This window comes from Podarcis vaucheri (assembly GCF_965113315.1).
Source record: "Podarcis vaucheri genome assembly, chromosome: 4".
NCBI classification, from domain to species: Eukaryota; Metazoa; Chordata; class Lepidosauria; order Squamata; family Lacertidae; genus Podarcis; species Podarcis vaucheri.
Genome location: NC_138762.1, coordinates 55955700 through 55983015, shown reverse-complemented (window position 1 = coordinate 55983015; position 27316 = coordinate 55955700). Strand labels below are relative to the sequence as shown.

Genomic DNA, 27316 nt, shown 5'->3' with positions numbered 1-27316 from the left:
CCACACATCACTACTGGGAAAACCATAGCTTTAACTATATGGACCTTTGTTGGCAAGGTGATGTCTCTGCTTTTTGAGGTGCTGTCTAGGTTTGTCATCACTTTTCTCCCAAGGAGCAGGCATCTTTTAATTTTGGACTGCTGTCAGCATCTGCAGTGATCATGGAGCCCAGCAGTAGGGTCAAAGCCAGTCACAGGTCCAGTCAGCCCCTGGCTGTGTGTAAGAAGGGAGGGCAGGTGGGGCTGCCAAATTAGTCTAGAAAAGGAGGCTTACCAAAACGAACAAAACATGCTCCTGCATTTCATTGCTTGGGAAGTGGGATCTGCAGCTAAATGTTGCCATATGGACTATTCCACTTCAGGATTCTAGTCGCCACCTCCATTTGTCAGCATTATGTCCACTTAAGTTCCCATTGGCCTATTTTCTCCACTGAGCCCCCCCACCTCAGCCCACTTTTGCAAATCTTGTTTTCCCCAAGCTAACTGCTACTTATTTCTTGTGTGTGGATGGTACTGTTTTGGCAAGTACTTGGAGAAGTGATTCCTATCATACTGTGTATGATGATAGGTCAACTTCTCAAGATTCAAAATTAAAATTAATTGATTATTCAAAAAATAATGCCTAAGTATTATTGGTTTTTAAAAAATCATTGCAGTCTATTGGCACTGAGCAGGAGAAGAAGGTACAGCACTGCTGGTGAAATTATTCCCACAGGTAGTGTTTCCATTGTCACTGAGATGGCTCTGTATAATATGGCATTCATAAGATCATTTATATGTAGAAAACACAATTTTCCCCATCACTTGTATAATTTTTAAAAACAAAACAATACAGGATAAGTGCATCTCTCCCCTTCTGCTTTATGCAGACCCCTTAAAATATAACAAAAAACCAGAGGTAAACATGATCAAGCCTTTTATTTTTAAATATGTGCTTTATCATCAAACATATGAAAATGCATGCATGTATATTGTTTAGAAGACATTTTTATTAATCAGAAACAAAGATCCAGGAATATTAGTTTCAGTTTCATTTGTATGGGTATTAAGAGATCCTTTTACAAAGAAAGTATTCAACTTTTATTTTCTAACACTTACATAATGTATAAAAATGATCCTTCGTGTTTTCCTGATCTTGGAGGATATGTCCCACCATGCTAACAGTGGAGTGAATGATTTCTAGGGGTTTAAGAGTGCAAATTTGTTCTCTTTATACAGCCCACGTGCACCCTCCCCACAACAGCAGCCCAAATTATATTTGATAAGCCATCATGTTCATTTTACTGATTTCATGCATTCATATTTGCAGTAAAGGCTGTAATGGCTTGATTTCTGTATTAAATAAAACAGACTTGCACAAGAGAGAAAATCATGTATACACAATTTAAAATTCAAAAAGCAAATGGTTTTCACTCATTGTGAAACAAAAATAATTCAAAATAGCTGGAAAATACATATTAAGCCAAGACAGCTTCCCAAATCCGGGGAAGAGCAAATGTAGCAAAAAGATGCTCACAAACTGCCACATGCACACACCAAACCAAAATAGTTATTTGCACAGGCGCTTAACAGACAATATGATGCATTTATGAAACACTTTCTTCCCTTGCATGGGAGCCTGCCACGACTGTTACAGCAGATCCCAGTGGAAGAGCCCACATCTGCATTTTCATTATTACTGCTAGTAATCAAGTTAGTAGTAACAATGCAAATGCATTATTCAGTGTACACTGAACAACTACCACTTCTGCACTTTCTTTTCACTAACATACTGCCCGTGGGGCCCATCGGCTCCCGGGGGCAAAAGGGCCAAATACACTGGAGTCTCAGCTCCCTCATCAGGAGATTTTGGGGCTCTGGGACCTGCCATGTCAGTCCTGACCCACCCAGGGCAACAGGCATTCAGGAGAATACCATCACCTTTCCTCGTCTCATTCAGGCGCCTTGCCTGAATTCTGGACAGAACCGTTAATCCGGTTTTGGATACGCCATAAGCTGTACTTGGCCAACCCTCCTTCTCATGCACTCCTTTCTTGGTGTCTTCTACAAATTTTTCCATGAGTTTCACTAGTTCCTCTTCAGTGATTGTGTCACTCCGAAACTTCTGCTGCAAGTCTTGGCTGCATTGGGACAATGCTGAAGCCCCGCACATGCTAGATACGTTCACCACTCTGCCTATTAAAAGGGAAAACGTTAAGGAGAAGAAACTAGCCTTAGTTAAGCTTGTTGCCTCCACCCCACCTCATGTTGAGTTCAATAGGCCTTGATCCCAGGTAAGTGTGCATAGGGTTACAGTCTAAATCTTAATGTATTTTCCCCTGAAGTCAGTGTGGAGCACTTACCATTAGGTTTCATCAGTGGTAGCAATTCTCTGCAAATATCCCTCGTTGCAAAAAAGTTTGTTCGCAGTGTGACTTCCGCTTGTATAGCAAATGGAGTTGTATCTGCAACTTTTTGCCAAACAAAAAGCAGAATGGACATTATGAAAATATAAACTTTGTAAAATCCTGCTTTTGTTTCTTCATTAGTTTAGAGTTATTTTGAATATTCACGAGAAAAGTTTCTTTTTAAAGGGTGAGATTAAACATCAATAAAACAAATAAATAGTTTATAAGAAAAAATACTATATCCAGATGATATGGCACACCATTACAAATAAAGTATTAGAAGGGGTCCACCCAAAAGTGAACTGGAAAGGTGATCACACAATAATACTTAACTAGGTTTTATTAGTAAGCACAGCAAATGGCATACATCATGCCAAAATACAGTTTCCAATCACCATTGTTAGGAAATGTCTCAGTGAGGCTTTAAATGAACTTTTAAAAATCAAATCTAAAATGATTTAATGTGTGAACTGCGATCTTATCAAAAAGCGTATTTCAAGTAGCAGAAGCTAGAGAACCTTAAGTTGCAATCCAACCCCCTTGTCACATCTGACCCACTGGGGGAAGAAGGGGGTTTGGCTGAAGCAGAGGTCCACCTGATCCAAAACAGCTCGGCCAGCCTCTACCCTTGAGATGGCACCAGCCTCTCTCTTCCAGCATAGAGCTTTCCAATCAGCCCACTGGAAGTACCACTGACAGGATTCCCACAGCTGATGTCCCACAAAAAGCCTTACTAGCAACGGGGCTGAGTCGGACCAGGATCCAGCGCCTCTCCCATCACTATATGGCACTGGACCTGATTCCTATGCCAGTTTAGACTTTTCCCCTGCTCCCCTCAACTTCTATCCCAGCCTACATGAGAAGCACTGTGGGTATGGCTATGCTGCTCCACCACACTCTGCGGCTGACAATTAGAAATGCTCTGCCTATTACTCTGGACAATTCTTCCTAGCAACCTGTTCATAGTGCAGGTAACCAGGCAATTAAAGTGAGGAAGTACCAGAAAGTGACAGACATCCACTCACCAAGAGAGAAAATGACAAAGGCTGGAGCCTGAAGCAGAGTTAACTTGCAGCCAGACTGCATGATTGCAGCCAAAGACTATAAATGTATTTTACCTTTGAAAGCAATCCCTGCATTGTTGACCAGCACATTTAATCCTCCATACTTCTCCTTCAAAAAATCACGGAGGGTTTGAATACTCTGCAGATCAGTGATGTCCAGCTGGTGGAACTGTGGCTTCAGCCCTTCTTCTTGAAGCTTGGCCACTGCCTCCTTGCCCCGCTGGATGTCCCGGGCTGTTAGGTAAACATCCCCAGTGAACTTCTTGCATAGAGCCCGCACGATGGCCAGCCCAATGCCTTTGTTGGATCCAGTCACCACAGCTACTGGAGTACTAGACATTCTCCCTGCCAAGCAAATTTCAAAGTAACTCAAAAGGAACATTCATATCAAAAAGAATGAGATGGTTAATTTATTCACTGCTAAAAAGATTCTATCAAACCTTTTGCAACAATAGCATTGAATGGCTTTTATTTTAATTTTGTGTGATTTTGGTTCTATAAATTACCCCTTGTGAGCTGCTTGAAAAGCTAAAAAATAATAAACTAGTACACCACTTTGGAACCTATGCAGAGTCCCAAGTTGCAATCTTATAACACCTACCTAGATGTAAGTCTTAGTGAACTGAGTGGGCCTTGCTTCTGAGTAGACAGACACAGGACTGTGCTTCAAGAAAACTGCATTGGGCTGCTTTTTTGCATTGTAAGCCATGGCACCAGTTATGAGCCAAAGCACAGTTTAGCCATGGCACTGACTTAAGATCTTTATTGATCAAATACCCTGTGTCATGAGTCAACATTAAACCCATCTACATTTTAAATTAGTGGTTTCCAAAGTGGGCTGTACCCATGGGGGGGGGGGGGTTCAAAGAGGCAAGTGGGTGGCAGGGGTGGCACTGGAGGTGTAAACAACTATCACACTGGCACCACTGCATCTTCACCCACTTTGTTGAGTTAATTAAACTAGTTTGGATTAGCTTTTCAATTAATATGCTATTTATTTTTACTGGTTTGAGTTTTACTGTGTTATCTTCCTTAGTGGGTCGTGCAAACCGCTCTTCTGAAAAAATGCTGTTCACAGCGTAGGGCAGCGCGCATTGAGGATGTGTTTATGCAACCAAGGGAGCAGTGGCCCCCAAAAGTTTGGGAAGCACCGCTTTAGATCGCCATAACCTTGCAACGGGGTAACCTAAGCGTGAGCAGGGAGGCCCAACGAAGGGGGAAGAAAAAGACCTTTCAGTTACAAATGCAGTCGTGCAATGCAGGAGGGGAAGCCGAAAGCACGAAACTGGCAACATGCTTTCTACTGTTATCACTTTGCACCCATTCTGGTCAAAAGCACATCTCTCAGTGGCGTAACTCGAAACATAGAACAGATATCTGACTACAAAGAAAGAAGGTTCAGGGTCAGTAATAATAACAAAATAATTTATTATTTATACCCCGCCCATCTGGCTGGACTTCCCCAAGGAAACTTCTCGCGTTACTGTACAGCTACAAGCCACTCCCTACCGTGACGCTGCACCCTAGAGCAGCCAAAAAAATAAAATAAAAATGAACAAGGGCAGTTCTGCAAAATGCTCCCTGGAACAGAGCATAATCGTGTGGCTGCAACCTTCCCAGTAGCCACACCCCGCATATAACCGACGCACTCGCTGAATGCATTAGGATCCAGAGGCGCCAACACCACCCAGCGACAAATAAATTCCTTAGTGTCGCTGCGCGGCTACAGGTTAGGAAAACAAGCGTTATAATGTAGGATTAGCGCGAAAGACCTTTGCGGAAACCAGGCGAGCAAAGCTGCTCGACTTCCAACTATATCGGGTTGCCTTAAAGAGCTGCGCCTGTTCTAAGCGGGGATCCCCAGAATCGACGACGCAGCTGCTGGGGTGAAGGAGGAAAGCGTGCGCTTTTTTTATTCTCCGCCCAATGGGAAGCGGCGCTCGTTCGACCCTTTCTCTCGAATCGCCAGGGGATTGGCCGACAGGCGGCTGCCGTGGAAGGACAAGGCCCGCCTCTTCCGGCCACTTGCAGCCTGGGAAAGGAGCCCGCGAGAGTTTTGGGGGCGGTGGCAGCCGAAGGGAGAAGCGCGGCAACCGCTAAGGGGCCCGGGGGACTGCGGGGGGCTCGGTGAGTGGAGTTGCCTGTGCGCTGAGATGCCGCGCGGCTTGTTCCTTAGGGAGGCAGCAAATCCCAATGCAGACGTCTCTGCAAGGCTGCGTCGCTCTGTGTTGCAGCATTGGTCATGTGCTGTTTTTACATAGGCGGGAGCTCTGTTGGATGCAGTGCTTTTTTCCTAGGAGCAGGCAGGGCTACGCATAGCCCTAAACATTTTGTGAATCGTTGTACTTTTGTCCATGTACTGTATTTATTTCCCCCGATTTGAACTATAAAATGGTGATTCTCTTGAGTCAAAATGAGAGTACCTAAACTTTTTTTTTAACAGAAAAAAGCACTGTTATATAATATATAGGATTGGTCTTCGTGTGTTTATGATCGTAGTGAAATGAGGGAATAATAAATGAGGATTTGCTTCTGCTTCTTTGTAACCCCCCCCCCCCATATTTATGGATTCCCTCCACTAATAATGGTCCTCAGACTAAGGCTGTCTCTAATTCTCCTTTCTACAGTGGCCTGTCAGTTGCCCTCTTTCAATCCTACAAGTAGGGGTTAAAGGCCAAAACCCTGTCCTGCTTTTGGCCCCCAGCAGCTGGTATTTGATGGCAAGAGCTAGCCAATAGCTAGATGAATAGTCTCATTTTATATGTTCAGAAATTAGTTTTGGAAATACAGTTATGGTTGGAAACGCTTAATATTTTTGCCGACAGTAAACCCACATGCAGTGCAGCTGTCACCAAATATGTGATGAACTACTTTGCAGTATATCTTAACTTGGGGCAGATTTTTAGAGAACAACTTAATACAGTATGGAACTTTTAAGCCCACTCTGATAGATCTCAGTGCATGCTTTACACCAGGTACGGCCAAACTTGGCCTTCCAGATGTTTTGGGACTACAGCTCTCCTCATCCCTAGCTAACAGGACCAGTGGTCAGGGATTATGGGAATTGTAGTCCCACAACATCTGGAGGGCCAAGTTTGGCCATGCCTGCTTTACACAGTCTGTGTTTATTGGCTGTTTTCTGTTTTTCCTCCCCACCCATCCCCTTAGAACCTCTCCCTCCCACAATAGTTGTGGGGTTTTTGTTTGTTTTTGTTTGTACTTCCTCAAACCTTGTGGGGTCACCAAAGCCTACCAATGCCTCCCTCATGACTCTGTTTTGGCAATATGAAGATAGGCAACCAGCAAACTAGTCAGCTATTGTTGGTCTGTTCCAAAATGAGTTAGTTCAGTGGATGCAAGAGGATGAGATTTTTGTTCCCTGTTTCTTTGCACATTTGATGTTTTTTGTGTTAAGCCATTTATGAGTGTGTTGGCCATGAAAGTTTTCCCCCAACATTATCATGGTGTAAAACATATTTGTATCTATAGCAACTGAAAAAACCTACTGTAAGAAATGCATTTTGTTTCCATGCAGAATTTGATGTACAGAATCTGAAGGCCTTTGATTAACATGAAGAAGAGTAAAGGTCGAACATGTCGAAAGAGGCGAAGAAAACAATCGAGAAGTTTGTCTTTATGTGGTGGTAATGTGTTTTTGTTTGTTTGTTTGTTTCAAGGCCTTTTATTATTAAGGCACCCTCAAACCTCGGAAAGCTAAGCAAAGCCTAAAAGTGAAGATTACAAAGTTACCTAAAGTCCTATCTTAACACATGCTGGGCCAATGGATGCTTTGAGATGTAGCATTCCAGCATTTAGCCTAGGTAAAGGTAAAGGGACCCCTGACCTTTAGGTCCAGTCGTGGCCGACTCTGGGGTTGCGGCACTCATCTTGCTTTATTGGCCGAGGGAGCCGGCATACAGCTTCCGGGTCATGTGGCCAGCATGACTAAGCTGCTTCTGGCGAACCAGAGCAGTACACGGAAACACCGTTTACTTTCCCGCCGGAGCGGTACCTATTTATCTACTTGCAGTTTGATGTGCTTTCAAACTGCTAGGTTGGCAGGAGCTGGGACAGAGCAACAGGAGCTCACCCTGTCGCGGGAATTCGAACCACCGACCTTCTGATTGGCAAGTCCTAGGCTCTGTGGTTTAACCCACAGCGCCACCTGCTGTGGCCTTCCCCAAATGGAAGACGTTTAACCTAAGCCAGGACACTTAATGGGATTTGTAATACAAAACATTTACATTCTTACAAACCAGGGTGTCATATTGTTACTGAATTTTTTTTATCAGTGAAATGGGAAAACAACACTAGCTTAGGAGTGGGGGAATAGTTAATTCAGTATTGCAACTGGGCTTAATGTTCATAAAAGCCATTGAGCCAACACAGTGTAACAACATGCTCCTATACATGTTTTCTGAGCAGCGGGCCTCACTGTGTTCAGTTGGATGTACTCTGATGTCTGGTGTGCTAAGGATTGCAGCCTAAGTGATTAGTGCACCCCAATGCACATTGTATAGTGCAGATAGGAAGATGGAATTCCTATCCCCTATTTTTTCCTGTGTATAGGGTAACATTGATACAATAGTTTTATCAGGGAGGAGCGCAGTCCTGCTACTGTACTGCCAAGTTATTCTGTTTATTCCACTAAGCCAAAGTACTTTCATGGCATCCATTTTTCCCCAGTGTTGTGATTTGCATGTATAGTAGTTATGTTGCTGTGAAAAACATCTTTTGGTGAATCAGCATTAATGAAAGAATGCCATAGTACAATAATTTCTGTATAATGGTTTCAGTAAATCTTAGCCACAAAGACGAATATGTGCTGCTAAAGAAATGGCTGAAAGAAAGAGGCTATGAAGATAATAAATTACGGCCAACACAATTTTCAGGTAATGATATAATACTTTTATAACAAACCTCAGCTGTATTTGAGTGTTTTGTTTGTGTTTGAAACTACAGGTGATCCAGGGACAGCTGGGATGCCTCCGCGGCAAAAGTTTGAAGGCAGGAGCTTCCATGCCCTATTTATAATTCTGATTAAACATTCCATGAGTTTTTATGCTTTCTAAAACTCTTCTGTGTTCTTCCCCCTCCTTCTGCCTTGTTTCCTCGAGGCCTGAGCAGTCTATTTAGATATGCAGTATGCATGTGTATGAAATTGTTTTATACATGCTTTTCTTGTAATGTCAAATTGCCTTGAGGTGCTTCACAAGTCAAATAATGAAATAATTAATACTGCATATCTCTGGGGAACCTAGTGGTGGTGAAGATACAAACCATTTTTGAATTCTTGCCCCCGACCCCATTTCTTTTCTTGAACCACCAGTTAACAACCATTTGCAAGTTTCTGGAGAGACCAGGAGTGAATTTCATTGCAGCTTTCTCTTTTTTGTCTTTTAGAGACAGGAAGAGGATTGATGACCACAAAAGCTCTTCAGGTTTGTATTCCAAAGAAGAGGCTGGTGCACAACTTCTGGGCCAGATTGAAAATATGAGATCCCTCCCTCTACCAGCCCCCATGGTATCCTTGTGTATAGTATTAACAACTGTCTTAAAGCTGCCTTTGCACTAGACTATACTGGATTCACAGAATCAAATTCTGAAGTGGGGGGTAAACAGAACAACCATTTTAAAATAATTATTTCTGAGCTTTGTAGATTGGTGTATGGCCAATTTCTTAACACCATTTTTATTGTGGAACAAGTTATTGTGAATGATTTTGCTCCCCCAGGTGGTAAAAGCTGGTATTTACCACTTTCTCTGAAATAATTGGCATAGGAGGTGGTCAACTCCTAGTAGTGAATTTGCTAGAAATACTCAGTGTGTGAAATTAACAAAATTGAGGTAATATTGTAATGGTTTGACCACAATAAAAATCAGAGTAGAAGTTTTGACCTTCAAGTCACACATTCATGGCTAAATATAACTTCTAAAGAACTGGAGAAAGGTGCTGACAACCAATTAAAAACTGTATAGTTTATCTGGTTTTTACTCAATTATTAATCAGAACAGAAATATATTTCTTTGTTGCCAATGCTACTAATCTTTCAGCACTCTGTTGAGTAATATAGTCTGTATCTAAAGTATCTAAAGTGTCCAGTGCTTGTCTTGTTTCAAGTGACAACTTTCAGTCTTTTGGAAAAAAAAGAAGAAAAAAAGCCTCTTTGAAGTTAATGCTCTTTGTTAAGGTGCAGACAGGCCATACTAATTTTTTCTTGGATTCATCAGTGCAATATTTTTCCTTGACCCAATAGTGATAATTATGTGTGCATTTTGACATTTCTTATTGCAGTTTGTATTTGGGAGTATGTTCACTCTGATTTCTTTCTTTTTAAAAAATTGTAGGCAGAAGAGCTGATTATTTCATTGCCTGAAAAATGCTTGCTCACCACTGATACTGTCCTTAGCAGCTACCTTGGAGAATTCATCATAAAGTAAGTTTACAATCCCCTAATACAATTTTGAATTCTGTTTATCAAGAATTCCTAGCTCTCCCTTGAACCTACTCTTAGCATTCCTCACACTGTACTTTTTCTTATCAGAATCATTTCCATCGCTTTCAGCATAGCCATGCAGATAGAGAAGTTATTTGGTGCTATATATTTGAAGACACGTATATGAAAAGAACAGTGAAATAAAGTATATCCACTTAATAAAAATATCTCTGTGGTGTACAAAAAACTGAAGCAACAACAGATGACTTAAACAAAACATTACAAAAATACAGTTGGATATAAAAATGTTATTTGAAAACAAAGTTGCTAATATATAAAAATCAAGAGTATCAGTTCATTTTCCTTCTGGCACTTCTTCCCTCTCAGGCTCCGGGTTCTCACTCACGGTTCAAACAAACTCTTGGCTCACCCACAAAAGTCTCACAATGAGAAGAGTTCCTGGCAGCCAGAGACATCACCCTAGTCTCTCACTCTAGGCTTGCTTTTTATGGGCAGGCCCGAGGTGGATGGTACTTCCTCAGGCTGCCCACAGCCATGTCCCATTCAGTTCCACTCTCCACACCCAATTTCAGGTACAGTGGCACCTCTACTTACAAACGTGATCTGTTTCGGGGTGCTGTTCGCACCCTGAAAAGCCCGTAAGTAGAAAACCGCTACTGCACGTGTGCGAAGCACGCAGATTGCTTCTATGTGTGCGTGCGCAGTGAATCTGGAAGTAAACACTTGCAGGTTTGCTACGTTTGTAACCTGAAAAGCTGCAACATGAAGCAAACATAACATGAGGTATGACTGTACAGCAGGTTTGCTGAGTTTCCTAGGGGGTCCAGAGGATGTGAAAAGCGCCCCCCTCGCCAGCTCTTTCTTCACCCTCTGTCCTCTCCTCTTCAGCTGCTTACATAATATTTCCCTTGATTAAATGAAATATGAAATATTTATACAGCATAAAGCATCTGAGTCTTTTTACAGCAAGCCCAGCTAGTTCCCAGACAAACCCTTTCTAAAATCTACCACACCCTAAGCCCTATTTAAGACCTGACAGTTAAACTTTCCGTCTTTTAACTCTCCTCTGCCTCCTGAGTGGTTGACACTCTGCCCAGCCACGACTGGCTTCTGGGTGTCCGTGAGGATGACCCCAAGGCCCATCCATCGCACACGGACAAACTGGATCCTCTGGTTAATTTGCTTACTCTGGAGTGGGAGTAGTCAATGTAGTGCCCTCTAGATGCTGTGGACTACATCTCCCATTACCCCTGATCTTTGGGGCCATCCTGGCTGGGGTATTTGAGAGTCACAAAGTCTGCAACATCGGGGAGGTGCCATCTTGGCTGCCCCTACTCATAGCATTTGCATGGGCGATGGTGACGTAAGTAAGTCTTAATGCTACGTGAGCAGCTTTCTGTGTCGTTTAAAGCTATAGGCATGTAGTGAGGAGTGTTTGTGGTTCTCATGTTTTCTTCTGCCTTTAGATGGAGACCCCCCATTTCTCCTTTGGCAGCACTGTGTACATTTTTAATCGCAGAAAAGTGTGCTTGCAAGGAGGAATCTCTGTGGAAGCCATACCTGGAACTCCTACCCGAAACATATACCTGCCCTGTTTGTTTGGAGCAAGAAACAGTGAACCTTTTCCCTGAGCCCTTAAGAAGAAAAGCCCTTGAGCAAAGAAGACGGGTCCAGGAGCTGTTTGTTTCGTCCCAGCCATTTTTCTTCTCCTTACAGCCTCTGTTTTCTGAAGACGTAGCATCTGTCTTTAACTATAGTGCCTTTCGGTGGGCTTGGTGCACCGTCAATACCAGGACAGTGTATATGAAACATTCTCAGGGGGACTGTTTTTCTAGGGAGTCAGATACATACGCCTTGGCCCCTTACTTGGATCTGCTAAATCACAATCCAGCTGTCCAGGTAAGCTAATTGAAGCCAGGTTTCTAGAATATGGAGGTGGGAGATTGGCATGAACAATAGGAACTGAACTGTGCAGTGCGAACGGTTCCAGCCAGCCATGCCTTCTTTCAAGGTACCCTCCTTTCATTACTCCTCTCTGTGTTTTGCACAAAAAAATCCACTTTTAATACTTTCCCAAATTAATTCGAGTGTTCTGCCAGAGCCCAGGTAAAAGGCAAAAAGGGACATCCGTCATTCTGCTGACTATAGTACTTTAATTGTTGGAAGGCTCATTGTGTTTAATGTTCTGCTTTGAAGTAGATCAACCTTCCCCAACCTGGTGCACTCCACTTGTTTCGAGCTACAATTACAATCTGCCCCAGGCCCCCTTGACCATTGCTCGGGGGTGATAGAAGTTGTGTTCTGCACCAGCTGCAGCCCCCAGACCAACCCCAAGGGCACATGGAGCACAAACCGACTGTGAGGTTTCAAATGCATGGACAACTGTGGTCGGGCTAACCTGACCCAGTAACGGCTGCAGCTGTCTTGCCGATAGAAGTTAGTAAGAAAGGCATTCCTAGCCATTGAGGATGCCTGTGCCTCCAGTGACCCAGCTGGATGTAGGAGCACCCCAAACTCTGCACCTGCTCCTTCAGGGAATGCCCAACCAGGGCAGACAACTTACCAACTCCTTGGACACTTCTGTGCCTGGCCACATGTTGTGTGAGCATTGGCAAAAATACACCTTTGCATGAACAGCTGCTTATCCGCAAAATGGTGTGTGTATTGGGGTGGTGGTGGTTGTGATCGTATGGAGTTGCTATGCAGGAGTTCACACATAGCTGCCTGTTTGTAGGCATCCATGTTCAATGCATGGGCCAGGAGCTGCGGTCCTAATTCCCTTGCACCACACAGGGACTCTCCAAGTGAGTAAGATGTGAAGGCGCCGTTTGCGGCACACAATCAAGAGATGGACACCAAACAGTCAACATTTCCTCCAGCACTGGCATTTAAATTTGCCGTTTCCACACGCTCCTATTTTCTGTTGTCCTTGGTGTTGGGAAGAAGAGTGGTTCACAAATAGCTTGAAACATTTTAGGCTTGGTTTGTTCTCATGAACTTTCTTTTCAGATAAAACTGCCTTATTCTCTCCTCCCTCCTCCTCCTCCAAGGTGAAAGCTGCATTTAATGAGAAGACAAAGTGTTATGAAATAAGAACACTTTCAGGCTGTCAGAAATACAAAGAAGTATTTATTTGTTATGGCCCACATGATAATCAGCGCCTGCTTCTCGAATATGGTTTTGTTGCGAACTCCAATCCACACAGCAGTGTGCATGTTGGGACAGGTAAATTTGAGATTTGATCTTGACATTGATGGGTGATGCAGTTTTACTGGAGGCTTAGGGCGGCCAACCTGCCACTCAGTGGGCGGAGCTTATAATTCCACTACATTTTTTAAGGGTTCCAGCTACCACTTGCAGCTAGCTGTGCACTGTACCTGCCTGACTTCAGTTCATCTTGCAAGTCTTGGGCAGAGCTGCCTTTGAAAATCAACCAGGGCAATGCACGGTGCAGTAGAATAATGATAAGCCCACAGTGAGGTTGTCCTTTACTTGTAACTATTAGTGGCAGTATAACACCTCTCCAAAGCCTGCCCACCTCTGGCTTATAACTCTGGGAATGATGGGGGTCAGAGTTAGAAACTCGGACATAAAAGTTAGGTGCCAAATGGCTCCTTAAACCAGGGTTAGTCGCCAAAATAGAATGCCAAGTTGCCATTTTTGGGCCAGATGGCTGAAATTCATTCTGATTGTGCCAATGAGATATAACAGAATTGCACAGGATGTGTTGCTAGTGTGTGAAAACTAATCCAAGGATCCCCAGGCATGCATCTTCACTTGGTCGCAAGTGGCCAATAGCCAGGTGCAAAATGTGCCAGGTGAATTTGATCGCTGAAGGGGATGCCATCATCCTTTGCTGTTGAGAGCTGACATTATCCTGGTACACACATTATCCTAGCACTCTGCTGTTAGTGCTAATGGTCATCTTGGCTTAGCTATGGAATTGGTTGAGAAAACTCAGCTTTCTACCACTCGGCATCTGTTTGTCCTTTAGGTTTTAGCTGCTGGTGTTTACACTCTGTTTAATGCTTTGGTATTTGTGTGCAGTGTGCTCTTTGCGGCCAGCTTTTATATTTTGCAGCTAATGTTGTTGCTTCAACTTGGATTGTAAATCAATTAAATAATAACAACCCCCCCCACTCTGGTTAGGGCTGGCAGGGAAAATCTAAGCCATAGGCAGATTCCCCACCTTTTTATTGTGTTTTTAAATAGCCAGCTTGTTTTTGGTTTTCCTTTTTCCTTGGTTTTCCTTTGCTAGGGTTTTGCCTTTTGTGTTGTTTTTTTTCATTTCCAACTCTCCACATCTAGGCTGGAGCCACTTGTTTTATGTAGGCTTTTATTGGTGGGGGAGGCGAGCTTACTCAGACACTTAATTTTATTGTGCATGCTTGTTTTTAAAGTGTAGATTGTATCTTCAGCTGATAAATTTTATTTATGTCTACTTGTGTTTAAAGTTTGATTTTATCAGTATTTTCTTTAACTTTGCTTTATGCAAATCTCTTTGAAGTTTTTCTGATGGAATGGTATCTCAGTCATGTCATTCATATATATACGTTTGTGTTGGGAAGGCTTTTAGTCTCAGAGACAAGGCAACTTAAAGTACACCTGCCAAACCCTCCACAAAATGATCATATTCTATTCCATCAAAATACATTCATTTTAAACAAGCATATATACACACACAATTTCCTTCTCCCTCCCACTGATCACATCCACACCATACATTAAATGGCTCTTTATAATAGTCATGGATTTCTCAAAATAATCCTGGGAACTGTAGTTTGCTTGCCACAGAAATACACTGTCCAGCATGTTTAACAAACTACAGCTCCCAGGATTCTTTGTAGGAATGTCCTAATGGTTAAAGTGACTTGTAAGAGTGCTTTAAATGTATGGTGTGGACATGACCGTTCTTGGGGAAAGGAAAACCTGCATTTCCTCCTCTAGTCAAGCAACCACAGCACGTGTGTGTTTCTAGATTCCCCCTACGCCAGTGAAGTCAGACAGTCATGCTAAAATTATGTGAGCACCCAGCCACAAGTGAGAGCGAATGTGTTCTTGGCTTTGTTTCCTAAAATATTCTCAGCAGAAATGCTAATAGTTAATAGTGCTAGAGACACACAAAAGGCTTCTTTGTTACCGTAACTCTCATAACTTGTTTGCTTAAAAAAATTTTTTTCTTCAGAAACCTTACTCAAATATACCCTTCCAGAAGATAAGCAGAGGCATACGAAACTTTCAATTTTACAAGAAAACAACTTTTTAGAGTTAAGTACGCATATGCATCTTGGAACGCAATAGCCTCCCCCCTGTGATTTTAGTTTATAACTTCAGGTCAACAAAGAAGATAGGTTAGGATATTTTGATCAGTGGGCGCCTCCCATGGTTAAACCTTAGACAAAAATTGGATAAAATATAATCAAGTAAAATCCTTTTATAAATTGTGCTAATATTAATAAATGTGTGTGTCATATACAGTACGTATGCAGTATGTACTACGTATTTTGGAAAGTTGTCTGTACACTTTGGACATACCATAACCATATTTTGCATGAGGACAAGGAACAGGTTTTCCTCCAAGTTAGGGTACAATTGGATTCTGCTATTTTGAATCAAGAGGCGGGACTGAGCTTTTCAAAACTGCACTAAGTTTTATAGTTGCTTAGAATTCCCAAGTGGTGCTGGGTATGAGGCTGCTATTATAAAATATGTTGGATATAGATCCTTTTAAAAATGATTTATTATTTTTCGTCTCTAGTAATCTGACGTTTGACTGGGATGGACCATCTTGGAGACTTCTTACTGCTCTCAAGCTGCTATGTCTTGAAGCAGACCAATTGTAAGTAGCAAATGTTTGCTGAAAATGGCCGTTAATGCAAAAGTTGCATTTCTTGAATGCCATTGTTGGACTTTGTTTAGCTGTCTGATGGCTGGATCAGAAGCAAAATACCTAAATGTGTTTACATTTATTATGTTTACACAATAAGTGTGTTTACGTTTATTGACTGTAGTACTTCCTGGAAGAAAGTGCTGATTGGAGATGTAATTTCAAAGAGGAATGAAAAGAAGAGTTTGGATCTCGCAACAAAAATATGTATGTCATTGACAGAGGAGACCCAGCATGCTCTTCAGAAGGTATCTGTTAGAATGAATTAGCCTGCTGTAACCCAAGGGCTGGAGGTGAAACTCACATGGGGGAAAAAACCCCTTTCCTACTTGCATTTAAGAGCAATAGGATCCCCAAAAGACTGAAAATCCCGCACACTGATTTCTGTCATAATAGCTTAACACTCGGAAATGAAGATGGTTCAATTTCTATAGAAAACAGTATCATAGAATTATTTTAATTAAAGTTCTCATATATCTCTATCTCTCTCTACATATATCTAGCATTGTATGTGTGCTTCTATAATCCTAAGCACTTTGAGACAGTTTTGTAGTAAGTGATAAGGAAATGCAAATAATAATAATAATGAAGTTTGCAAGGGGACTTCTTGGCAATGTAGATCTTCCTCGTCATTGATGCAAGAAATCCAGAGTTAGAACATCCCTCACTGATGGCTGTCTAGCCTCTGCTTGTACACTTCCAGCAAGGGAGAGCCCACCATACCTCTAGTTAATGGATTTCTATCAAGAATGTTATTCTAAATCTATGATCTGTAACTTGGCTGTTACAGTTTTCAATGGATAATTGCATAATTGTGCAGGAGCCATGAATATTGGTTCTCTACACTCCATCACACATAGGTGGGGTACCTTAGACCATGGGCGGGGGCAACCCCCCCCAGGCTTCTTTCTGTCCAATAGGATTTTATTAATGATCTTTTTACCTTTTCACTTTTCAGATTTCTCTGTTAAAAATTGATCGCCAGCATCTTGCAAGCCAGCTAACTTTGGTTGAGGCGTTGCGTACAGAAGACCTAAAGATCTTGCAAATGTCAGCGGAGATTCTTCAGCATTCACATTCCACCACAATCTGACCTCCTTGGAACAGAGTTGCATCACAGAATAGAATACCTGGTGTGCAATGTGCCATATAACACCAGTCGTAAAGGATCTGTACTGGCTCCCAGTATGTTTCTGAGCACAATTCAAAGTGTTGGTGCTGACCATTAGAACTCTAAACAGCCTTGACCCTGTATACCTGAAGGAGCATCTCCAACCACATTGTTCAGCCTGGATGTAGAGATCCAGCTCCGAGGGCCTTCTGGCGGTTCCCTCCCTGCGAGAAGTGAGGTTACAGGGAACCAGGCAGAGGGCCTTCTCGGTAGTGGCGCCTGCTCTGTGGAATGCCCTCCCATCAGATGTCAAGGAGAGAAATAACACTGCAACTCTTAGAAGACATCTGAAGGCAGCCCTGTATCAGGAGGTTTTTTTTTATAAAAAAGATATTTATTAAAGTTTTTTAAAATATAACAATGAAAAAAATAAAAAAATAAAAAGAAACAAAATACAACATAAAAACAGTTAAAAAACAAATAATTTTCCATAATATATCTTCCTTACGCTTATTTCCCCAGACCTCCTCATACCTCCCTTCTTTGTATTCCACTTCAATTTGTTAGTTCAGCAAATCCTTACCATTAAGCTTTTACCCATTTATAAACCTTTTTTTTTCATATCTCCTAAAGCATTACAGCTGGAAACCCCTAGGAGGTTTTTTAATGTTTGATGTTTTATTATGTTTTTATATGTGTTGGAAGCTGCCCGGAGTGACTGGGGCAACTCAGCCAGATGGACTGGGTATAAATAATAAATTATTTATTTATTGGCAAAAGCCACCAGCTTGCTTATTTATTTACTTAAATTATAAAACTTAGTATTCCCCACTTTCTTGGCAACGCAGACACAAGGCAGCTTGCAACAATTTGAGTAGAACAGTACCACAGTAAAATAATTTAAAAGCCACTGAAGGGAGCTTAATAAAATAGAAGGGAGGTGGGGGAAAATACAAACCCATAAGAGTTAATCCTAAGAGTTACCATTAATGGGGGTGGGGAGGAACAAGACAGCTTTAAAAGTGGACAAAGGGGTGGGGGTCAGCTGCACCTGCCTGTGGGGAGACCATGATAAAAAGAGGCCTTTTTATCCCCACCAGCCAAACCTCTATTAGAAGCAAGACACCAAGAAGGGACTTGGAAGATGAGCAGAACTCCTGAATTCGTGTGGGAGGGTGAATTTCAGAATTTGTGTTAGGGTCCCCATGAACAAGGTTGAGTTGTTAGTTTTGAGAGCAAGGCATCCTTAACAATATGGCAATTTTCCTTTTACGCAGTCTCTGTGTTGACTGTGTCTGAGGAATTCATTAGAGCTGCTTAGTAAGCGGACTTTTCTCCATCTGTTTATAAGGCTTATCAAACCTCCCCAGCAAAGACAGATTTTACTCTTTTTAGAATTATTTATCCTGGAAGAGATGAAGCAGCTAGCATATTACATAGCAAAGTATTTTTCTGGTACTTAGCATTTTTTTTCGCAACTACATATTTTTTTTAAAGGCCAAGAGGAGTGATACGTCGTGCGACGCTGTTACATTTCACTTTAGCGCATTATTTAAATTTAACAGCGAAACAATTGTGTTCGCTATAATAAAGTTACAGGAAAGAGTATATGCCTTCTACACTGTTATGCCAATGGAAGGCACTGTGTTTTATTCCCCCTGCTGGTTATTACTAGTCAGGTACTCATGAAAAAAGGGGGAGGGTGGTGATCTCAGAAGCTCCCTTGATATCATTTTACAGCTATCATTAGAATGGTTTTTAGTTTCCCAGCTTCAGCTATAAAATGTGGGAATCATTCATCTTGCGTTAGTGCTTTTAGACCTGTCTATTCAGGAAAAGATAAGATAGTATCAACTTTCAAACTCTGTTAATTAAAGCTTTTAAGTACATTATGAATGAAATGTCAAAAGATGACACTCACTAAGGGGAAAAGATCAGTAAGTGATGTCTTTAAGGATTCACTGTTCTTAGAAGTGAAATATTCCTTAGAAATATGAAGCCACGTTAGAAGAAAGGGACTTTTTTTTTTTACAGCATGAATTATATGAAGCAATTTGCAGCATGGTGCATCTATGAGTGTAGATGGAGACGATAAACGGGGAGAATGGAAGAAAAGGTTAGCCCTGCTGCAAAGTGAAACATGCCTAGCTTGCTTTAATTGCAAACTAAATGCAGGCTGGACTTGTTACAGGGACTGTAAACATAGGCTGTGCTTCACATCCACCTGGGGCTATTTTTGCTTTTGTGCTAATAGCACACACAAATTCCTAGCATTTTATGGTTGAAATGTGCAGCCAGGAGAACCTTAAAGATAGTTTGATAAGCATAAAAGCAGTTTAAATGTACGTTGTGGTCTGAATTTTATTGTCACAGCATGAATTTAATCCCTGTCCTTATTTGTTGCTGAAGGGTGCTGGCCATGTTGGAATTCTGAAAGGTATGCTGTAGGTGGGTGATGTTGGTGGTACCGAGAGATGAATGCAAAAGTCAGCCGAAGCAATTAAGCTGTGAAGTTTGTTTGTCTAGACTCTCCTTAAAGTTGGACTGTGTGGCTGAAGAAACAAGACAGGATCAGAACGGAGGCTGAGTGATTCCAGGCAAAAGTCTAATATAGCAGGAGCCAGTGCACTGCTATCTGCTCGGGTGACACTGGGTCAATGCAAGTCTGTCTCTGACCAGAACATAGAATGAATCTTCCTTTGTAGGGCAAAGAAACCTGTCCCTTGCCAATGGCCCAGGTCTGGGGCCTTTTAATGATGTTGTTTCTTGCCAGTGGGACTAATTAGGCTTGCCGGGGTCCCCCCCCCAACCCTGCTCACTTGCCTCTCACCCGATGCCGTATGTGGGGCAGGTACAGCTGTGGCTGCAGAGGAGCAGTTGGGAGTCTTACAGTGTGCATCCACTTGTCCCTCTGTAAGCAGAACTTGCATTCTGCACCTTCTAAATTTGGCCCCAAATAAAACTCCTGCTGGTATTGAGCTGAGAGTGGTTTCTCCCCTCACACAAGTGTTGCTTTTGACAGGGAAAGTAGCACAAGGTTAATTGAAAGGGCTAGAATGGAGGAATCGGCAGGGCGGTTGGAGTGCATTTCCTTTGTGACATATGACAAGAGCTGAGTGACCGCTTACCTGTGAAAAATGGCCCCCTCACCCCCAGGGGAGTCTTTAGCATATGCGTCATCGGGGTGCAAAGATCTGCCTAGCGCCCCCAAGTCTGACAAGTGCCACTGTTGTGAATGACAAGCGCCGCCGCTGGCGTGTCGCGTCTTTGGTAAATGAGCACACAAAGTTGAAAGTCCTTTAGCGAAACAGTAGGTATACATTTCGGTAAGACCTAGGTATATATGTATTTTGTTTTTCTATCTTGATCAAAATTATTATTTCACAACAGGTAGCTAGTTAAGAGCTAGGGCGACTTTAGCGGTGGGCACCTGGTGCCCCCCAGAATTCGGCACCCAGGTGCCCTGCACCCCTGGCTAAAGACTGCTCTGCCCATCCCGCTTGAGGGTAGGTCTGTTCTGGATCTGGCCTAGTAGGCTGGGGACACTGACTAAAGGCCTATGGATGAAGCTTGTTATTGATTCCAATATATGGTGAAAAGTGTAAATCAAAAACTTTTAGGTGTTTTATATTTTTTGCTTGTACAGAGTCAGCACGATGGTGGGACTCTTAAATCTCAAGGTCATGGGTTTGAGCCCCATGTTGGGAAAAAGATTCCTGCATTGCAAGCGGTTGGAGTAGATGACCCTCGTGGTCCCTTCCAACTCTACAATTTTGTGATTCTAAATTTCAGCCACACTGACCCTGGTCTTCAGCAAATCGCTGTCCCAGCCTCAGCGCTGCTGCTGAAGATTATGCATAGCATCTTATGTTACAAAAGCACTGCAAAAGTGAATAAGCATCTTGCCCATTGAATGTGCAGAAGAAACTATTACTAATAGCTTGGTTTTGTTTTTTAGCTACTATGTCAGTAATATTTTTAATACGGTTAAATCATGGTGTCATGCTCCTCACAAGCCATAAGAAACAAACCTTTTTAAAATGTGCAATTGCAAGACATGTCGACCTTCACCTAGGTCACATGCACACCAAACATTTAAATCACCCCCACCACCCCAAAACTCTGTTTACCCATCACAGTTAGTTTTCAGCACCTTTAACACACTACAGTTCCCAGCAATCGGGGGGGGGGGAGTAATGTACTTTAAACATGCTTGCCTTGCTCACAAAGGAAGCAATGTGCTAAACTCAAGACAAATGCAGAAGGCATTGGCAAGATAATTTCTGAGAAACCACTGCTGTTTACATAGCAGTGCACTAGAGGGCACATGTATACTGCAGTGGAAGCTACCCTTTACTGAAAGTTTATTATTATTTTTTTAAAAAGAACAATGCTTGAAAATATATTTGTTCTTTCACTAGTGAAGTTCTTCACTGACTTCTGCCATTCAAGAAAAAGTAAGGCAAAAGTGTATTTCTGAAACCTCTTCAAAGAGAATTGTTTGCCCATTTTAATAAGCGCACAGCATATTAAGTCCCCCCAAAGTAGACAGCACTAGGGCTTGGTCAGGTCAGATTGGATTTATTTATATGGGCTCATTGTAAAATAACTGGAGTAACAGACCCCAGACAACATGGAATGTTAAACATCACATGAAGCATAACACAGACAAGACATACAAAATGTTACATATATCTGAAGCTCACTGTGAGATGATCTGAGCTCTCAACTTCACGACCAGCCTTAAAAAGGCTGCCCTTCTGGTTATCTACTTATCCTCCCCCTTCAAATGAATTCTGCCATAATGCCCATCAGTCTACTAGGCACCTGCTTTAAAAGCGGAAGGTTCAAATCCTTCCTAACGGCATTATTTAATATTTGCAATAAAGCACAATATGATAGTGATTCCTGATAGCTTTCATCACAGGGGCCTGCACTTTTCCTTCCAGTGGAGTCCAGTTAAATTGACCATTAATGGTCTTGGCAGGGAACTGCAGCATGCAACCATAATAGCTCTTTGAGGTTTTTGAAGAGTGAGAAAGTTCAAGTGCCTGTTCACTGGACAACATTTCCAGTTACCCAAATACACTGTGGGTTCAGTTTTGATAGAAGAGCCTTCCAGCTCTTAAAAATCTAAGTCCTAAATTTGGTTGCTTGATACACACTTGTCCCAAACCCCTGGCCTACCTGGCAGCAAGTCAACATGTCAAGTATCCAGTCCAGGGTCAATACATGTGTCCCATATCCCACAGAGATCCTGGCATATCCAACTGTCCATCAACCTGGGCAGTTGGGCAGACACAGCCCCTTAGCTCTGCTTCCCTTGAATACTTTGCATGCTGATTGCAGATATTTGATGATGCCTGTATATAAAGACTTTTATTTACAAACAAGTAAATTTGCTGCTTCCAACCTGTAATCAGTAATTTTCAAATACTTTACCAACCTGGAAACCTTTTGCACATTGACGTATTGAGGAAGTTCTTTTGTATGTGACTGCTGAGAGAAGTGAGTTCACTCAAGATGTTGCTATATAGCATGCACACAAAACTTCACTGTTGCCTTCAGGTTGGAAGCAGCAAGTAAGTTATCTCAGGGAAGCATGTCTCCCATCACTGATCTTCCCATTGGGAACATGTTGATAACCTTTGAAAACCAATAACCCATTGATCTTGTATACCCAGTTAGTTATAAAACTGACCTTCACAAGAACATATTGCTGTGGATTTCCACAAGTGCCTCATACAAGGGATGTGGGGTGTGTGGTTTTGCACACCCATGCCTGTTTGTTAACATGTTTAGTCCACAGAATCTTCCCAAGGTTCAGGATGTGTTTTCTTTTCTTATGCTGCTATTTAGGAGCAATTGGTTGTGCTATATTGACCAGCAGAGGTTTGTATTTTACATGCCCAAGGATCAGCTAAACTGGGGTTAATGACAGATGTCATCTGATTCCCCTTCCTGGTAATGAAAGCTGCAAGCAGCAGGCCAAGGGGTGTGTTTTTTGTGTGAGAGAGAATAGAATAAAGTATTATTCTTGTTTGGAACAGTCTATTCTAAAGTGGAATAGTAGAAATAAATGAGTAGTGATGCATATTTGAAGATATGGGTGCAGTAGCAAGTGTTGATAGGCATAGTGGTTGTTTAGTTTGGCAAAGAAACCCTAATTCCTGCTTGTTTTAAATTTTGAATAAAGCACAGGACATCTCATTCCTGGTGGCAAACAAAGGTTCATGTACACTCTGAGGGAGCTGTACTTCTATATCTGTATCTTTATTTTAGTTGCCCGTGATGATTAAGCCTCTTAAAATGGCTGCTGGTTTGTTGTGTTCAAAGCATTTTATAATGCTAAAAGTCTCGAGAGTCTGTATTGCAAAGATCCTGCATGTATCCTATACACACGCACACACAGTAAGGAATCAGTTTACCCCATTAGAGCACTGATATTGTGAAGAATGATGTTGAACAGGGGGACTGTATTAGCTTCTCTTCCTTTGTTTAAAATTAAAAGAATATATGTTTTAGAAGTCAAGAAAATGAGTTCAGTCTTCCTTTCCTCTTACTGTCAAACAAAGTTTGCCTCGGCTCTTGACTTCATATGGAATTTGTCATGGATAGGAAGCATATACCTTTCCTTGTGAATATATAACTTGTAGTCGCCTCTTAGAAAAGGGGGGGGGGGAGAAAAGAGAAGGAGCCCTTTCATCATGTTCAGTTTTCCTCACTGTTTTATTTCACTTAAAACATCACTCAGGACCAAGTGGTATTTGTCAGTAGTAATTGGCAAAGGCTGCAGGCAGTTTTCAAGGCTGTCTGGGTGGAAAATCTCAAAGCAGTTGTCTGTGTTGAAAGAAAATATTACATTTGATCTCCCCCCGCCTCAATCTCTACAGACATGATGTATGTCTGCATTCCGTAACTTGAAGAGTTCTCCTTCTTAAACCTCAGGAAGTAGCTTTTCTTTAGTAATGTACAGTATTGTCTGGGAAGTAACCACAATGTACATACAGTTACTTTCTGAATTCTTTTCAAAAGGTTTTATTTTTTTAAATCAACCACTTATTGTGGTTTTGGCTAGTTTGGAAAGGTATAATATTTTGCCCGATGACTGCACCTCTTGCATGTTGACGCCCTCCCTTTTTTCATGCAGTCATAGATTTCTTCCTGGGTGTTTCCTTTTTGAGTAATGACTCTCACACCAAGACCTCTGTGCAATTAATCACCTTTCCTCTTAATGCAGCCGTGCAAATTGAAAAATACTTCATCACCTCTTGTCGGTGTGCTTGTCTACAGTAATGACAAAAGATGGATTAACAAATACTACAGTTTTCACAAGTCAGGCTTGCATGGGGTTGGTTTCTCTCTCCCTACCCCCATTCTGACCAGGTGCATGATGAGGCTTCATTGAATCGGGCCCAATGTTCTTCCTAATCTTTGAAAAATTGGCATTGAATCTGAAATGAAATTTTCACTCAGTTTCCCCTAATATACACAGTAGGCCTATGAGCTTCATTCTAGGACAGACACCCCTTGGGCTGGTATTCAACTCTGTTTTAATCAGAGTAGACATTGAAATTAATAACTGTTACTAAGTTAGGCCATTCATTCCAATGGTTCTACTCCCCATTGTTTTATTTAAGGAAATAATTATATATTGTCAAAAGAGAGAAGGCATGGTAATTCTTCCTAAGAGTCTGCAACAGTGAATGGATCAGCGAAAAAGTATATTAGGGAGAGATGGTGCCAATGAGAAATTCAGCCACATGCAGGAAATGGTACGTCCTGGGAGTTGTAGTCTAACTACATCTGGGGATTCAAGATTGAAGAACATTGGATTAGAGGGAGTCCAACAAGGTCCCTTCGGTAATTATATTATCTCTGTGAACCTTATCATTCTACATGGGGTGCAGGACCCAGACCAACCAGGATGTCCCCTATGGAACTCTATGGAATTTTGTCAGTGCATACATAGGGCCCCTTCTGATGTATCCCAAACATACCAGACAGTGGAAGACATGGCTTTTGGGTGTGGTAGCCAAGTGAGTGGCACATTTCTCTAAACTCCCTTATAACCTTCTATATTAGCTGATCCCATTCTTCAGCAGATTTGATTGCTCTATGGATTGGAAACACAGGACCTAAGTGACATGGCAAACTTTTAACACACTGTGTATTATTTATGTATACGCATGCTTTTAATACATCCATTCACCCAAATACTATTTTAAGCCTGGAAATTCTAGGAATAAACACTGGTAATTATTTTGCGCTTTCATAAATAACCACAAGTGTATTTTAATCACTGAGAATATTGTTTTTATCATCAATAATTTCCAATGTAAGGGTTGCTTAGAAGAAAAGGGAATGCTTACTGGAAATTGTAGATCATCATGTTTTTTGTTTAAAAAGGACTCTGAACCATGTTTTAATCTTAGGTTGCTAAGGACAACTTTATAGCTCAAGAGAGCAAAAAGATTTACACAGCAAAATCCTGATTCCACTCAACTAAATGGGAATGGGTTCCTTATACTTACAGCATCTCTCTCTCTCTCTCTCTCTCTCTCTCTCTCTCTCTCTCTCTGTGTGTGTGTGTGTGTGTGTGTGTAAGAGTAAATAAACAATACTTTACTTTTTAAGACTGGGATGGGAATGTTGTTGCCCTCCAGATGTTGTTGGACTCCAGATCCCATCAGTCCCAGCCAGCATGGCCACTCCACTATTCAAGGATGATGTGAGTTGGAGCCTGGCAACATCTGGAGGCAACAGCTTGCCCATCCTGCCACAAAGTAGAGTCAGCTGGGATTTCCCCCCTACATTTCTGTTCACTGAGAGCTTCGCTGTATTCTTGTATGGCTGCCTGTGGAACACTGGGGATTGTATAGAAGAACATGCTGGGGCTGAGAATGGAAGAAGGAATGAAAAGGGTATCACCATCAATATGTTGGTCTTGCAAAGGTTGAAAAGTGTGGGAAGAATGAAACCTTAATCTTTGATATGCAAGAGTGTTCATATAAGATATAACAAACGTCAAGGTTCAGAATGACATCTAGAAATTATTTCCTATGAGCTGAAAAGCTCAAATTTTGGGCCAATGTGGTTTTCAGCTCTCTATTAGAGATGCCATGATTTCTGTCCTGAGTATCATAGTCTACTGGTATGAACAATTGTGTATGATTCTATCTGATTTATTTTTCATATATCCATTGGTATTTAAATCTATTAATTAATAAATTAAAGATAAACACAAAATTATTGGTGATTGCAAGCACAAATTCTTGCACACATTATTTTGAAGAGCAAAAGGATATAGAAACTCTTACACAAGCTGTATCCAAATATACAGCCTATTAAAAGAGATGGAGTAGAATGAGAGCATCTGAAGTCAGATGCTTATTTGGATGCTCATCTGTGTGTGCTTTCTAATGCACATCTCACTGAAAGTATGGAGCAGCTAGACGGCACCTGCATTTTGATGCACGCTCAAATCTACATTGATTTATGCTGGTGGTAGCCATGGATATATGAGATTTAATGGGATAGGTTGTCCGCATCCCTCAGGAGTTGCCACTGTAGCTATAGTCAAGTACCCCACAGTATGAAGCTATGCTGTAAATTTTCGCCATTATAATAGTTGTCATCCTATTCAGAATGGGGTGACAAAGTTGACAGGACTCAAAGTGAGTGCCACTGATAATTCAGTACAGTAAACCACTACTTTAAAAAAACAAATTTAAACAATGTAATATTTTCAGTATGGAATAACTGGACATGTGTCCAAGGTGACTGATGAAAAGGAAGATGCCAATTTGCTCAGAGGCTTGGCAGATCAGATGCTGAAGTGTCTTATTAGCTGTGTGTTTCCTGCAGCCTAACATAGCAAAAAACATTGGTGGGGAGAAAATCAATAGCGATGCTTTTTTGCACAACTGTTGATGCAGCCTATACATGTAGTGTGACATTTGGATCCCAGTATTAGGCCCCTTTAAAGGCCAAGGACCATTCTTTATTTGCCCTCTGCACCACTTATTGGTTGTGTATATTGGGAGTCTGACCTGGAAGTAGAAATAGTTAACTGCAGAGCTGAATCAGCGCTCAGATGAATGATGTGAATCACAGTTTTAAACTATTGCTTGCTTTCATCCAGTAGTATTCATTATGCTTAGGGGTCACGCAAGGTATGATGATGTTTGCTGATTTCTGAGATTATTTGAAGACCAAACCACAGCCATGCTGGGATAACACAAGTGTGGTTAGATAGTGTAACTCTAGGAACACTTCTCATGGCTTACCACAAAAACCTCAGTGGAGATATGCTGAAAAGTGGATAGGAGCTCTTATGTGCTTTGAGGGCTGGAGCCACAGTAAACACTGGTGACTCGAGACTGTATTTGTAAACACATCTGCCTTTTC

At 41.7% G+C, this 27316-nt stretch overlaps 2 protein-coding genes across 5 annotated transcripts; one reads left to right on the top strand and one right to left on the bottom strand.

Moving 5' to 3' along the window:
• Positions 1-898: 898 nt before the first annotated feature.
• LOC309531180 (carbonyl reductase [NADPH] 1-like) lies at positions 899-5096 on the bottom strand. The gene is made up of 4 exons (XM_082220537.1): positions 4960-5096; positions 3505-3795; positions 2342-2449; positions 899-2174 (listed from the first exon to the last, which is right to left on the bottom strand). The coding sequence occupies exons 1-4, from the start codon at positions 5084-5086 to the stop codon at positions 1738-1740; spliced, it is 963 nt and encodes a 320-aa protein (XP_082076663.1). The 5' UTR covers positions 5087-5096; the 3' UTR covers positions 899-1737.
• SETD4 (SET domain containing 4) lies at positions 5054-17685 on the top strand. 4 transcript variants are annotated; one of them, XM_082220521.1, is made up of 12 exons: positions 5054-5179; positions 6986-7094; positions 8257-8342; positions 8854-8891; positions 9799-9887; positions 11375-11807; positions 12959-13133; positions 15094-15175; positions 15667-15747; positions 15920-16043; positions 16754-17277; positions 17565-17685. In XM_082220521.1, the coding sequence occupies exons 2-11, from the start codon at positions 7045-7047 to the stop codon at positions 16886-16888; spliced, it is 1293 nt and encodes a 430-aa protein (XP_082076647.1). In that variant the 5' UTR covers positions 5054-5179; positions 6986-7044; the 3' UTR covers positions 16889-17277; positions 17565-17685. The 4 variants fall into 4 exon arrangements, with proteins under 4 accessions (XP_082076647.1, XP_082076644.1, XP_082076646.1 ...); XM_082220518.1 differs by having other exon boundaries at positions 8247-8342; XM_082220520.1 differs by lacking the exon at positions 5054-5179 and adding an exon at positions 5226-5577.
• The last annotated feature ends 9631 nt before the right edge of the window (positions 17686-27316 follow it).

Coding starts and splice junctions, on each gene's coding strand:
- SETD4 (XM_082220518.1), top strand. CDS start 7,022: ATGAAGAAGAGTAAAGGTCGAACATGTCGAAAGAGGCGAAGAAAACAA. Junction 8,343..8,853: donor ACGGCCAACACAATTTTCAG/GTAATGATATAA, acceptor TTTGTCTTTTAG/AGACAGGAAGAGGATTGATG. Junction 15,748..15,919: donor TGTCTTGAAGCAGACCAATT/GTAAGTAGCAAA, acceptor TATTGACTGTAG/TACTTCCTGGAAGAAAGTGC.
- LOC309531180 (XM_082220537.1), bottom strand. CDS start 5,086: ATGCGGGGTGTGGCTACTGGGAAGGTTGCAGCCACACGATTATGCTCT. Junction 3,796..4,959: donor CTCTAGGGTGCAGCGTCACG/GTAGGGAGTGGC, acceptor TTTGCTTGGCAG/GGAGAATGTCTAGTACTCCA. Junction 2,175..2,341: donor ACCACTGATGAAACCTAATG/GTAAGTGCTCCA, acceptor CCCTTTTAATAG/GCAGAGTGGTGAACGTATCT.